General features: G+C 31.7%; 3 protein-coding genes and 1 pseudogene across 3 annotated transcripts; 3 read left to right on the top strand and 1 right to left on the bottom strand.

Annotated features, from left to right (window-relative positions):
• Nucleotides 1-403: 403 nt before the first annotated feature.
• Nucleotides 404-1876, bottom strand: LOC146952658 (guanine nucleotide-binding protein subunit gamma 2-like). The gene is made up of 4 exons (XM_085704313.1): nucleotides 1409-1876; nucleotides 1078-1130; nucleotides 933-977; nucleotides 404-617 (listed from the first exon to the last, which is right to left on the bottom strand). The coding sequence occupies exons 1-4, from the start codon at nucleotides 1598-1600 to the stop codon at nucleotides 530-532; spliced, it is 378 nt and encodes a 125-aa protein (XP_085560439.1). The 5' UTR covers nucleotides 1601-1876; the 3' UTR covers nucleotides 404-529.
• A 1318-nt stretch (nucleotides 1877-3194) lies between these two features.
• LOC146952657 (uncharacterized) lies at nucleotides 3195-5350 on the top strand. Its single transcript, XM_085740160.1, has one exon. It carries the CDS (start codon nucleotides 3320-3322, stop codon nucleotides 5348-5350), a length of 2031 nt encoding a protein of 676 aa, XP_085596286.1. The 5' UTR covers nucleotides 3195-3319.
• A 2199-nt stretch (nucleotides 5351-7549) lies between these two features.
• Nucleotides 7550-8000, top strand: LOC146952656 (EPIDERMAL PATTERNING FACTOR-like protein 3 pseudogene; annotated as a pseudogene).
• A 2049-nt stretch (nucleotides 8001-10049) lies between these two features.
• Nucleotides 10050-14116, top strand: LOC146952655 (mraW methylase family protein). Its single transcript, XM_085704389.1, has 5 exons — nucleotides 10050-10475; nucleotides 11363-11605; nucleotides 11795-11863; nucleotides 12332-12524; nucleotides 13428-14116. Exons 1-5 carry the CDS (start codon nucleotides 10125-10127, stop codon nucleotides 13838-13840), a joined length of 1269 nt encoding a protein of 422 aa, XP_085560515.1. The 5' UTR covers nucleotides 10050-10124; the 3' UTR covers nucleotides 13841-14116.
• The last annotated feature ends 1140 nt before the right edge of the window (nucleotides 14117-15256 follow it).

Here is a 15256-nt window from a genome sequence, read left to right as displayed (position 1 = left end):
AAGGAAAACATAGCATAGAAACTGTTACACAATTTAATTATTTTGTATCTGTTTGGTAAAAAAAGAAGATAGTTGATAAGCTAACTTATAGCGGATGATTTATAAGTTAGTTTATAGCTTTAACGAATATGCTAACTGATTGAATTTGTAGTGTTCGGTAAAATTAACTGTTGAAGTAGTTTTTTAAACATAAAATGACATATAAAAGTATGTTTAACTAATATTTTATTTTTTCAATTATGATTGTATGGGTAAAATTGAGATAAAAAGTGATAATCTACTTGAATAAGCATGAAAAAAATGTTACAAACTTGTAAAAAAAGCTATAAACTCGCAAAAAATGATAGTTATCAAAGATTTCTTTTTCAGTCATATAATCTTATAAGCTATAAGTTCAAATATGTGTCTTATCAAAGAAAGCATTTATCATCTATAACAATACAATTTCCCTTTCTCTTTATAAATGTTAAATTATGAATGAATTCATAGATCACCCCGAAAATATGTATATAACTATAAAACAAATTTTCTAAATCCAGCGCTTATGATTTCGAGAGTTGTGTGCTCCTCCAAACCATCTATCCCAACCAGAACCAGCATCAACTGGACCTTTAATCCTGCAAGCATGTTACATGTTATCAACTCATATGGTTAGGACTATATACATGTGTGTATTAATCTTTATTATTTGTTATATTTAAAAAGGGTCTTGTTAACAGGTGTTCACGCGACACTAGTTAACAAACTAAAAATAGAAAAAAAAAATTAAGTTTTTGCGTAAAAAAACACTTTCAACTTTCAAAAAGTAGAACACATAATTTTCAAGAGAATCTTTTCTAAAATAAATTTCCCGTTTAAAAAATACACAACAATATGAATCCTTAAAATGTAATATTGTGAGTATCAAAAAATCAAGATGATCTTAATTTTACCATGGAAGCATAGGATCTGGCATGGATTCAACGCTTGAAATGACACTGCAAATTAATTAAAAGCACAATGAATGGACCATTCAATGATGAAAAATAGCACCAATCCAATTTAAAAAGTATTTGTTTTTATTTTTGCTTTGCTTACTCATTGCAGACCGTGGAAGATTCACCTATTGTTTCAAGTTTTTCCAACTCTTCCTGCATTATCATAAGTTCAAATTATTCAATATCAATTTATTCTAGTTAGTTATCCATATATATAACATGTAAATTAGATATACCAAGAAGATATATAGTTCTGCAAACTAAAGAAATTAGATATAGTTTTTTTTTGGGTACAAAAACTCTTCTAGTTAATTATGCATATATATAATATGTAAATGAGATATACCAAGAAGATATATAAGTTTTTGCAGATTAAACAAAATAGACCATAATACTAAAATATAAATAAGTGAAATGAGATGAGAGTTGACCTGGAGAATATTGATTTGGTTATTGAGGTTAGATATGGAAGCTTGCAATCTATGTTTTCCATAGAAGCCAGGGAAAGAAACAGTTCCAACTTGTGCAAATGAAGTAGGAACCTTTTCTTTCTTTTCAATGAATTCTTCTGATTCTCTTCCATCTTCTGAATCTGTTACTTCTATTGATTGCTGTCTATCCATGGCACAACCTTGTTACTAAGTAATTAGGTATTATGAAAGAAGGCTAGCTAATTCTACAATCAAACTCATCTTATAACTCCATAAAGCAATTGAGAAAAGGTTTAATAATGATATGGTCAAAAAAGGAGGGTGGAACATGACTTCAAGTGGGAGTGGACCAAATAGATATTAAATAACCAATTATATGAAAAAGAGGTAGAGGGGAAGGGGACAAGAGGGTGACAATAGGGGTTTGATTATTGTGAGAGTTAGGAGTAGCTAGTTTACATTTATTTTATTTTATTATATGGGACAATAATAGTTTATATTAATATCGGATTTGTGGGTCCAACAAAATAGAAACAAGATATAGGTTGTGGAAGTAGTCCCTCTTTTGGAAAAAAAAAAAAGTAATCCCTTCATTTTTATTTGTCAGCAAAATTGTGGTCTCAAATATAAAAAAAAATTGTTAAATTCAACCCTATTTATGTTTTAAAAATACTCCTTATTTCAAACTCTATTTATTTATAAACAACGTTAGAGTGAGTACATTTATTTAACAAAATGGTTCTCCTTCAAAAAAAAAAAAAAATTTAAATGGTTTATACAATTTTTTTAAGTAATCACTAGATTCACACACATTATGAATAAATAAATAGAGAATCTGAGGTTCAAACTTGACCATGTATATAATATCTCTGATAGCTATTAATTGAACTATACTTACAGGTCAAATGGTTAACAAAATTTAAAACGATAGTTAATTATCTTTGGTAGATGCTCGATGAATACAACAAAGTATTGCAACACATTAAGCATATATTACAATTTTTTATTTTTGACAAAGCTATCTATTACAAATTTAAACATAATTAATCATGATTATTAACCAAACGAGTTGTCATTTTTTTAAGTGAATTTGGAAATCTAACTTCTACCAGACTGAGACGAGAATAAGTTCTCTGCCATGGAAATATTTTTCAAAGAAATTTTCGTCAATCATTTATCGCTTTGAGTAAAAAAAAACTTGCGTTCTTTCGAACCAGTCGTTAATAAGGAGAGCTCGTTAACCATTTGAGGCTAATCGATTGTTCAACTTTTGTCCTTGCACAGCTTCAGTATATGATAAATAATCTTGTAATAAAATGTAGGCAAAATTACACTTATAGTCCCTTAACTTAATTTCAGGTAACAATTTGGTCCTTTATCTTTTTTTCATTTCAATTTGTTCCTTTTTGTCCATTTTCATATGAATTTTTAAGTTTAAAATTCAAGATTTTATTTTCTTATGGTCTTTCAGTCTTCAAATCTATGATCCTCGTCTATGTTTGCATAAGAATATTAGATTTGAAGCTTGAAAATGTATATGAAAATGGACAAAAATGACCAAATTGAAATGAAAAAAAGATAAAGGACCAAACTGTTACCTGAAATTAGTTAAGGGAGTATAATTTTGACTAAAATGTAAATAGAGTAACACAATTCAAGGGTATATTTGGAAGAACAAACAATGTCAGTACTGTACTGGCCATTTTCACCTCAATGACAGCAATACCAACAAACGACAGAACAAAATATACCTAGGCCATCACAAATTAGTTACAACAATGTTTCTGTGAAGCTACTGTTTTATTTTTCACCTCAAAATTTGGCTCAAGTTTTCAAAGCAACCATTTTTCACATTCTCATTCTCAGTTTCTTAGTAAAAATTTGAGCTTTTTGAAGAACAGTGTCAAATCCATGATGAACAAAGATACCATCATGGATGTGAGGGATGATTTCATGCTTTCACATGTTGGTGACAGTGAACCAACATTCAGAACAGCCCATTTTCTAAAACCAATTGCAAACTCCATTGATGAACCACCTTCAAAGATTTCATCATCTTTTGTTTCTGAACCAAATGAGTGGCCTTTGAAAATCCATTTCAATGGGTGGCGCCAGCAACAATCAAAATGGGATAAGTGGGTTGATAAACTTAAACTCAAATATGAAACAGTGTGGAAGAAAGTTGGTATCTTTGAAGCTATAATGAGCACCAAGTGTCGTCGTATAAGGAAAAATCAAAACTTGCTATATGGGATTGTTGAGAAATGGTGTTGTGAGACGAATACATTTGTGTTTCCTTTTGGTGAAGCAACAATCACTTTGGAGGATATTATGGTTTTAGGGCGTTACCCTGTCATTGGTGATCCTGTTTTCGCTTCGCTTGAAGACCAAGATATGAAAGAGATTGAAGAAAAATTGATCCTTGCAAGAGAACAACTTTACAGGAAACAAGGAGGTAAGCCTAGAACAACAGTATGGATGGATGTTTTTGTGGATAAAGGTAGTGAAATTGAACATGAAGCATTTCTTGCTACTTGGTTGTCGGTTTATGTTTTTCCTCATAAAGCTTTGGTGAAAAGATCTGTGTTTCCTATTGCTGTTCATCTTGCTAGAGGAAATCCTATTGCTTTGGCACCGGCCATTTTAGCTAGCATATATAAGGATTTAACTTTGTTTAAGAAAACAATGGTTGGTTTGTCAAAATATCCTGTTGGCAGCGATAGATTTCCCAAGGAGATTAGTCTTCAATCACCCTTTTACTTGGTTCAAATTTGGGTGTGGGGAAGGTTCAAAAGTTTACAACCACAACCGAAAACCACGATGACTTACCACGGAGACCCTTTATGGTTTAGGTGGCGTAGGAGTAAAGACTTGAAAATTGAAGATGTTAGGTTGGCATTAGACTCGGCTATTGATGATTTTATTTGGCGTCCATATGTTAAATATGCTGAGAAGTGTGGAATGTTTTATCCAAATGATGAAATTTTGGTACCATTTAAGAAAGATTTGGTGGATGAACAAATGCTATCGTTTGTTGTATGCTTGAGAGTTTCTGAGCTTGTTGGATTTGACTCTATAGAGCAGTATCTGCCACATAGAGTTGCTATGCAATTTGGAATAGATCAAGATGTTCCAGGTGATGTGCCTAGATTCAATGAGGCTAAATCCATTGCTTGGAAACACTACTGCAGGCCCATATCTGATAAAAAATTGTATTTTCCATCGAGATTTTTTGAGGGAAATGTTACCTCACGTTATGCAAGGTGGTGTAAGCAATTAGTATCTGGTAGCAACGATTTTGTTAAGAAAAGTGCGCAGCAGAACAGATGTGCATGTTCAACGAAACCTAGAGCTGATGTAGGAAAAGCTAACAAAAGTGGTAATGATGTTGGTGTTCCCCCTGGATTTCCTCCCAATCTTGTTGACACTCTTAGGTACAAGTGTGGTGGCATGATCCATGAATCTAAGCATTTAAATAACCAATGTTCATCATCTTTAGCAGGTTATGAAAAGATATTACCACTGAAAAGGTCAATTTCAAAAGATAACATCGAACTTTCAAAAGAGGGTTTGGAGGAAGATTTTGAAGATGCAAATGGGAGCAAAGAAGCAAGATGCAAAAACTTTTCTATCAGAAAAAAAGTTACTCCGAACAACAATGTAATTTCTGCGCAGCAATATTCTCAGTTTCACTCGGACATGGCTGCTCAAGCAGACGCTAAAGAAACAGCTGAAGAAAAAGAAAGGAAAGCAAGAGATGATGAAGTTATGGTTTTGTTAAAAGAGGAATGCTTGAAGAATCAAGAGGAGCTCGCACGTCTGGCAAGACAACAGGAAGAGATGTTACGGTTAATGGGTTTGTGGGAGAAGAAGGATGAAGAGTTGAGGCAACTACTCACTAGTGTTTTGAGGAATCAACAGCCATCATCATCTCTTCCTTGAAAATTTTTGTTTTTGACTTTTCTTTATTTAACTCATGACAGTGATGCTCTTTTATACTCTTCATTTTGTTGATAAGAAATGAACGAGAAAGTAATATTAGTTTTAATGAGTTATGATGTATAAATTTTTATTAACTGATATGCTTGTGTTCTTATTTATCTATAAGTAGTATTTGCATTACTAAGACCTTTTTCTATGTGACAAAGAACATATAATGATGTGCAGAAAAGAAAATCACCCAGTGAATCTAATCTTTGCAATTTTGTAACTGAAGTGAAGCATAACTCTTTCCTAATTTCATCATGAGTAAGTTAATGTAGCTTTTATTTCTCTAGTATATACAAAACACAAATTCTCAAATCTTAAAACTGCTGGACGAAAGTCAGAACAGATCTAGATCCTCTGCTGTCAATTTCTTTCTGTATTGTTTTTTGGTAGTAAATAGTAGTAGGTGACTAAATGTGAAGGGACTGAACTAGAGGCTGTTATGTAGATCATGGCAATGTTGAAGTCATTGAAGATATTGATTTTGTTATATGAAGAGTGTAATCGAGAGTATCACTTCATCATATAATGTTAACAGTCATTGTTTCTATGAGTGTATGAGCTGCTAAAGTAGCTGTCTCTTCTCATCTACTTTGTTGCTTTACTCAACCCTTTTCAAATTTTCAAAAGAAAGGGAAAGTGTTGCAATCTTTTCATTATTTAAAAAAAGTGTCATGTGTATTTAACCTTTGTTAAGTTGTAATTGTCATTGCAGATATCAGGTTTACAATTATATTGATATTGATTTCAAAAGAATGAAATCCTACAAATTGCTTTGAAAATAAAGGGTATGAAGAAAATACCTTGATGAATGACTGAGAGGCAAGACACCTTATCTAGAATTTGGGACTGGTGCCAGTTGGAACCTTTCTTGATTAATAAGATATTAGAGCTGACATTCTAAATGTTTTGTAATGAGCCTTTATATGAAGCTTCTTAATATGACAGAAATTCCATTTTATACATTATTACTCTACATGTTCCATTAAAGTGTATTCCAGGATAATTAAGTCCTTCTTAAACTGGATTTTCAGTTTTTGAATCTATGTTGTGTGCATACCTGGTCTTAAGTTTCCTCAGCGTTTCATTCTGATTACTCTTTCGGTGCTCGTCCTTTAGCGGATATTGTTACCCAAAATGAAGTATTTATTTTTGTAGGAATTAAACATGTAAACTGCTGGTTCAGTCTTAATTCGGAAAAACATCTCCAATGTTGTGTTGGTTGGTTTGCTTATGCCTTCACTGCATTTTATTCGATTATGACATTTAGCAGAGGGTTATGCATTCATTGCATCTTATTTGATTATGACATTCGTTTATGTAAAGTGACATAAAAGAACAATCTTGATTTATAGTAGAAGTTGGCTTACTGCTAACAATTATTGCATATTTTGATTTTCTAACTAGATTATGATTCCCTGGAACTCTAACTCAGGAAAATATAAAATGAATTTGGATATTGATCATTTCCACACACACGCGTGCATGCATACGCTCGCGCCCACACACATAGACATATGCATGTAATCGAGCCAACTTATGCACCAAACTAGTCAAACTATATATAGTTCAAGTTCAACTCATTTAGTTACCAAATTCAATTTGGATTGTTTCCCAATTGCCTCATAAGATATCTCTTTCCCATTGAAACTACCACGATTTCTTGACTTCCAAATGCAAGCAAATCATATGGTTATAAAGTTTGATTCCATGACTTCACTACCACCATAGAGTAATCTAGAAAAATTATACAAATTTTGGCTTACATCATTGTGAATAACGACATACAACCCCAACCATTTTGCCAATGCATACGAATCATGATATCATTATTATTAGGCAAGTGTATAACATTGTAGGGTGACTTCATTGTACTCTATTCCAATTGTAGGGTGACTTTGAATGTAATTTTAGGAAAAGTCTCCAATTGATTTTTTTTTTTTGTTAAATAAGTAAATTTAGTTTCAAAATTATTTTTAATACTAATAATATAAATTCAATTATACTAAATAAATAAATTATTAATTTATACTTAATAATTTCATAATATATTAATTAATAGTAATAATAATACAATAAATTCAATTGGAATTTGGAGAATCAAAATTGTATACGTTTTCATGAGGTATGTAACCTTATGAGACAAAATTCAAAATGGTTATTTGTGTTACTTTAATTAATAATAATTTATAGTAATGTACATGAGTTTATTCCATTCTTTGTTGTTTTATTGTGACAAAGCATGTACTATTGTTTCATTGTGTTTATGTTTCTGTTACAGTTAAAGGGTATAATGGGAATAGAAGATATGTCAAAGAAAAGGGAGGTAGAAAATGATAGAGAAGTGAGTAAAATAGGGTCAAGTCCACCAAGCTGTGAGCATAAATGCTATGGTTGTTTTCCATGTGAAGCTACTCAAATGCCAAGCAGAACAAGCCATTTGGGGATTATGTATGCAAATTATGAGCCTGAGAGTTGGAAATGCAAGTGCGGTCCTTCATTCTACAGTCATGAATATTGTATTATTTTCCATTTTAATTATCTGCTACATTGTAGTGTGAGCCAGAATGTTAATCTTTTATCTCATTCTCTAGTTCTTATGTAGTTTGTACAATCCTCATATTCAAAAGAGTTTAGGTTATTGATGATTATTATTCCTAAACAATGTGCTCAAAAGTCAAAACAAATCATACATTTCTAACAAGGAGCAATCATCTCTTTAGTATTTTTCCTTATGAGGCAGAATTCAAAATGGTCATTTACGATCATTTGATAGGTTATAGTCACCTTTGACTTGATTAAGATTACTAGGTGAAAATGAAAAAGAAAAGTGTATGCCTGTATTATATCCACAAGCATGTTGCTATTATAAATAAGGAAGTGACAATAATAAAATTTGGAACTATTCATTGTATTGTTTTAGTATAATACTTTTTGAGATATAATGCTCTAGAATGACTTTTTATTTTTTGTGTTCCCATTCCAAATATGCAATAGAACCGTGTATTTATTTATTGAGGGGTTTAGGGTTTAACTCAAAAATAATTTGAACGTATAACTCAAAAAATAAATAAGTCATTTAACTTTCCATTTTTTGTATTCCCATTCCAAATATGCAATAGTAAGAATATAACCTTCACTAGAGTGAACCTTCATTAGAAACAACTTTATTGATCAATCGAATCAACCTTCACACTTGCATAGAAACAACCTTCACTCTTATATATATATCCAACGTCAATGTATTTACACTTCTTTTTTACAACCATCAATGTATTTACACTTTCCATACATTATTAGGTTCTTAGACAACTTTACAAATGAGCTATTGTCACAATATACAACTGTGCAATTTTTTAAAGAATTCTAAAAAAAAAAAAACTCTTCCATTTCCACACACACGTGCATGTACGCACGCGCCACACTCACATATGTATATACATATGCATGTAATCGAACGCGCCCACACACACATGCACGAACATTAAATTTGCATAAATTGTTTTATGAGAAACTCCCTTTCTATATATATGTTTGTTTCTTTTCTCTTTGATGATCTAGTATTTGGTAAGGGCTGAAATAGTTTCAGGTCACCGATGGGAGGCTTAAAATTGTGAATCACCAAATTTTAGACAACATAATAATAACTTAGTCCAGGACAGGCAGCACATTTACCTTAAGGAAAAAAATATATATTAAGTAGTACATTAAATTATCAACAATGCATATTGATCTGTGTTAACATTATCATTCGTTTGCTGTTTTAGTTAAGCATTAAAATTAAAAAAATTAATATACATGAATTAATTTTTTTTTCTTCAAGAAAATGGGGCAAGCCCAAAACTGAAAAACTAACTATTACTACAAGAGTCAACAAACCTTTAATCTACCAACAAAACATAAGAGATAAAGTTGAGAACAAAATAAAAAATATGACTAGCCCAAAAGTAAATTATGACCACACTATGCAAAGAATCTGGCGCATAATTCGTCTAGACGATGAATATGTCGCACCTTACACCTCGACAAACGGTTAAAAAGACTTTGAGATTTATTGAGTCTGCAACTCAAAACGTTAGAAAATGAGGTTAAACATAGTGTTTTATGTGAAATTTTAATTGATAAATTTTAAAAACAACATTGACGAGTCAGCTTACCAGCTTGTCATAGAAAAGTAACTGCGCTACCAGCGTCTAATTTTGTTGGAAAGCCCCTCATTCATGCGAAGTTAACTTCAAATAGTTAAAATATCTCACAATGCATGTTTTAATAGATATTTTTTTGCTACATATTTCACAAAATGTATGATTCAATGGGCATTTTTTCCTTTTCAAGATGAGCAACCTGATGCCTGAACAACAAAAATCTCATAGAAAAGAGTTGTGTGAAATTTTCAATCATACACCTCTAGTTAGTCTTTCCTATTTCTCTTTAAATGATTTAATGATGAGGTCAGAGCGAGATGAATTGACCCGTTTTACCACCTTAGATGTAACTAAGCAAATCAAAATTTATGTATAATAGTTGAATTTTATGATTTTTTTTTTTCATTGTACTTTAAAATTTTTAATGCAGAGAAAAATAAAAGAAAATTTATCAGATTATATTAAATGAATAAACTATATAACATAAAAAAGAAGCACCGATGATGAGTGGTGAGGTTAGAGAAATGAAAAACTGTTTGTTACTACCACAGTGAGTTTAGGTCTGGAACAAACAAGTACACAAAATGGGAACGATTTCAAAGATATCGTCACTGTTATTCTCATCATCATCATCACTATCCAAACCTAAACTCATTCACCACATTCTCTCTCCTTCTTCTTCAAATCTCAGAACCCTCACCACCGCTTCTTCCAGAATCACAAAGACCAAGAAAACAGAAGCAGCACTTGCCAAGGAAAAGAGAAGAACGCGTTCTGATAAAGAACTCGACAAGGACACAATAATCGAGCTTTACAACAATAACTCTCATCTTCATGTTCCTGTTATGCTTTATGAAGTATTGGATGTTTTCGCCAATTCTTCCTTAACTTCTTTCGTTGATTGTACTCTTGGTGCTGCTGGTCACTCCACCAATGTTAGTTTCTATCATAAACTATTTTCATTTTTTTTTTCTTATTTATTTGTATTGTGGTAACAATTAATCATAAGTAGAGATATTTAATTTGATATATTTTGTTTTTAGAAAAGTAGAAGAGATAAGCTGTTTTGCTCAAAATAAGCCTAATCCAAACGGGACCTAAGAGAATTTGTGAAAATAGCTTATGATGTGTTCTTGAGTTGTTTTTCAACTTATTTTTATAAGTTCTCTAAGATAGCTTATGAAAACGGTTTATAGCTTGAACAAAAATTATTTAACTTTATGTTATCTTTTATTATAGAAATAGTTTATACATACGTGTTTATGCTATAAGCTGCAAATTAAGTTGTTTATCTAAACATGGCCTATGTTCTACGCATTCACACTGTAAAACACAATTATTCAATCAACAAAATATTATTTAGCCAAAGACGGTGAAATCTGATTATAGAGTTTTACATTGCATAATTCTTCTTAAACATAATGTAATTTGTATAATCAAGTGGTTGATGAACTTCAGTTAAAGTTGAATCCATCTGGAGTATCCGAGTTTGATTCCTAGCTGAAATAATTCTTGGCTAGACTTCATTTACATCCCCACCCAATCCCCAAATTACTAGGGGCCCTAGAAACTGGGGGATTAAGACCATAAAAAAAATATATACTTTGTATATCCTTATAACTTTTCATGTTAACCTTTCAAGAATTTGAATCACACAATAAAGATGTAAAATTAGAACTCTGCTCCTCTCTATTTCTCTTCAACCAAATACTATGTAAAAATGTTCATTTTGATGCATGTTAGATTTTTTTATTAGTTGTGCTTATGCGAAAAACTCATCTTTCTCTGTTTTTTCTTGTTATTGAATGATTGAATGAAATAGGTGATTAGAGGTCATCCAGAGTTGAAGTATTTTGTTGGGATGGATGTGGACCCTGTGGGGCGTGACACGGCTCAATCCCGCATCAGTTCAGTTTTGGACGATAGGGAGTCCAGTGTGAAAGTGTTTACTGTGTTAAGGAATTTTAGGCACATCAAGTCTGTGCTTAGAGGAACGGGCGAGGAGCACTTAGGGGATCCGTCTATTGATGGCATCTTGATGGACCTGGGCATGTCATCTATGCAGGTTCATTTCCGTGCTTTATATATGATACATTGACTTGTTTTCTTGGTTGTAGAATGTACTATGTAGTTCAAAACCATGATTTTGTCTAATCTTATGGTGCTGGAATTTGTGGTTGAGTTGAATCTTTCATCATGTCTTGACGACATGAAGTTTTCTTACTGTTCGTTCCTTATATGTTTTTTGTTTTAGGTGGATGATCCTCAAAGAGGATTCAGTGTGCTTGGTGATGGACCCCTTGATATGCGCATGGATCCTCAGGTAGACTTTAATGCGTTTAGGAGTTCAATGAAAATTTACGCTCTTTGGAGAAAGAATAGATATCATTGTAAATTATTTATCTGTAGAATAAGCGCAATTTTCTGATCGATTACTAGGAGTAAAAAGTGTTGGCATCATGTTAATGTTGTAGCATTTATGGTGCTTTACTTTGTTGTCTCTTTTCTTAATTTGAATGGTCCAACTCCAACCGAAGACATGTATCGCTATTTCTATAATACAGTTTTGTGGATATATAGCCCGACTTGTGCTTCTGTCTAAATTCTAATCTTTGAACTTTCTCGCTAATGAGATATGCCTATTTTCTTTTTTCACCTCATTGTAATATTTTTGAGCGATTGATTATTTAAGTAAATAAGTTACGTGTGGCATCATATTTTTTCACCTGCTTACTGCAGAGTAATACATGATTTTTCTTTCCTATTAAACTGATGGACAGGCCTATGACAGGCAAGCCTTAAAGCAGAAGACATATTAAATTCTTGGCCAGATACTGAAGTGGGCCGTATCCTAAGGGATTATGGGGAAGAGAGTAATTGGCGTACTCTGCAGAAGAGAATTGTCCAAGCTCGTTTAGAAGGTGGATTGCACTCCACTACTGACTTGCTGGATCTCATTCAGCGTGTGACTCCTGGAATGAAAGGTAGGTCATCCTTCTCCAGTTTTTTATTGCAGCTCTATTATTTTCTAGGACTATAAGCACCATTTCTCATGCATATTGAAATTAATGATCAAACTACATTTTTTCAAATTCATAATATGGGGTATCACATGATAAATCCCCCCCCCCCCCCCCCCCCCCCCCCCCCTCGCCGTAACTATCCCTTTGCATTCAAATCGTACTCGAGATCCCACAACTATACCATAGTTGTGCTTCTGCTATGACCATGACTTTACAAACCAAGAACAAATTTTATTACAAAGATGGTTAAAACAAGAAACCTTTGGAGGAAGACACACTCTTCTTCTGTTCATGGAAGTGATGCAATACGATTGCTTTCTTTTGGGTGAATCACTCTATATTGACTGAAATTGCACCATGCAATGTATGTCCCGATGATGCATCAGAGGTTTGGCATGATGTTAATAGGTCTCTACAAGGGGATATTGTCTGCATTTCTCAACTTTATGTTGATCTTTACTCCTTGAAACAAGGAAATATACCTTTGATTGTTTACTTTACAAAGCTCTGATACCATGTTTTGAATTTGAGAAATGTAGTAGTTGGTTTCTCATTTGAGAAGTATAAAATATATATGCAGGGTAAGGAGAAATGATAGCAATAACAAAAAGCATATACAAGTAGTGTTCAATGACATCTAACAGTCAGTAACTAATAACATAGATCAAAATTAAGTAGACTTTATATCATCTAGTACATTACACAATCTAACATGCTATTTTCTCTTCAGAGCCATTCTTGACCTACATGTTTTCTGGCATATGAACGATTAGTATCATGAGCTTTGACACAGGCCATAATGTTTTTCATGGAAAGTTGCGAACTGTAATGATTAACATACAAATTTTGATTACACTGTAACAGGGGGAAGACAGGGTTGGATAAAAACAGCTACCCGGGTATTTCAAGCATTGAGAATCGCTGTCAATGATGAACTGAAGACTCTTGAGGATTCTCTTTATTCTTGTTTTGACTGTCTTGCATCTGGTGGAAGGCTCGCTGTCATATCCTTTCACAGTTTGGAGGACAGAATTGTGAAGCAGACATTTCTTAATATAATTAAAGGAAATGAAGACATGGGAGAAGGGGAGAGTTGCAATAGTGATCTTAGGAAGATGATTGATGAAATCAAAGAAAAAGAAGCATGGATAAGACAAGTAATGCCTGGATCAAATGGAATTATTCTCACAAAAAGACCGATTACTCCGTCAGAAGAAGAGGAGAACTTGAACCGCAGAAGTAGAAGTGCAAAGCTCAGGGTTATTCAGAAGCTTTGAAGATTCATAAGAATGCTGTTTGGAGTAGAGCTCTTAGAAATATCTGTATTCATAAACTTGTCTGTAACTTTAGAAATTATGGTCCCAATGTTTCATCGGTGGAAAAATGTCAAGGTTTTTGAAGAGAAATGATATTTTGACGTCAGGCGTCTTTTAGTTTTTTTTTGTGTTTTTTTATTTTTAAGAGAGATGTAGAGATAAATCATAAATATATACAATGTCACATAAGGTGTCAATATTTTGATGTTTAAATAACACAATTTGAACATTTGAAAGAATTTTCAACTTAAGACACCCAGCTAGCAACTTTTTAAAGAATATTAATATAAAGGTGAGACTTATGCTACCTTAAAAAAAAATTGTGGTAATTTTACTGAACAACCAATAAAAATTAGTCACATGAGCAATTTTGCAAGTGAAATGAAACTTAGTTTGTGGGTACCAGATGCACATTTATTTATGTGTCTTATTTTGATTTGTTGATGAATCAGTTGCCTACAATTTGGTCATTGAAAAATATCATTTGTATTCGTTTGATTTTTGAAAATCTGCTTATTTAAATTAGTTTAAAAAATTATCAAGTTACGAATTAACTTCTCTCTCAATGTCAATTGACTAAATGCTTTTGTGTTTTTTTTTACAAAATAACCTGTGTAAATATAAATTTACAAAATTAAATAAATAACATTATTTAAATTCTGTATTTTTGAAATAATAAACTTAAAGAAAAAAAAAACAGAACCATATTATACTTAAAATCAGTAACGATTTTTTCTGGGTATTTTTTTATTAATATTGATGAAGATGATGAAGGTGATAAGAGAATAAGATGAAGAAAGGAAAAAAATACCGGGTAGTTATAGTGCACTATTACTTACAATAGACGTCTAAAATCCAACGGTTTATGTTTTATCAAATAGATTCCAGTTATTGATCCAGATTTTTAAAATTTTAAATATTTTCTAGTTTTTTTTTATTTCGCAAAAAAATCTAAACTTTTTTTATTTTGAAAATTAAATTCCAGTATTTTTAAATATCTTCTAAATTTAAAAAAAAAATCAGAACTTTTTTGCAATTTTTTAAATTTCAAAAAAAAATCTAAATGTCTTTTCTGCTTTTTTATTTTATTTTTCGAAAAAAATAATCTGATTTTTTGTTATTTTTAAAAGATTTCCAGTTTTTAATTTTTATTATTAAAATGATTTAATGATGTGGTATGTATATACACACATGTCATGCGAAATTTTTTTCTTTTCAGTATTTTTTTCATTATTTTCAATTTTTATTAATTTTCCAGCATTTTTTTAAAAAAAATAATAATTTTTTAAAATTTTCCAGATTTTATTTTTTATTTTTAAAATTTTTACAGGGGAAAACTGGAACTCACCTAAATTACAGGGGGTAAAGACATAAACA

The sequence above is a fragment of the Medicago sativa genome, chromosome 1, assembly GCF_051527215.1.
Source record: "Medicago sativa cultivar Bolivia chromosome 1, Bolivia_mono, whole genome shotgun sequence".
In the NCBI taxonomy this organism is placed as follows: Eukaryota; Viridiplantae; Streptophyta; class Magnoliopsida; order Fabales; family Fabaceae; genus Medicago; species Medicago sativa.
This window is presented reverse-complemented; position numbering and strand designations above follow the sequence as displayed.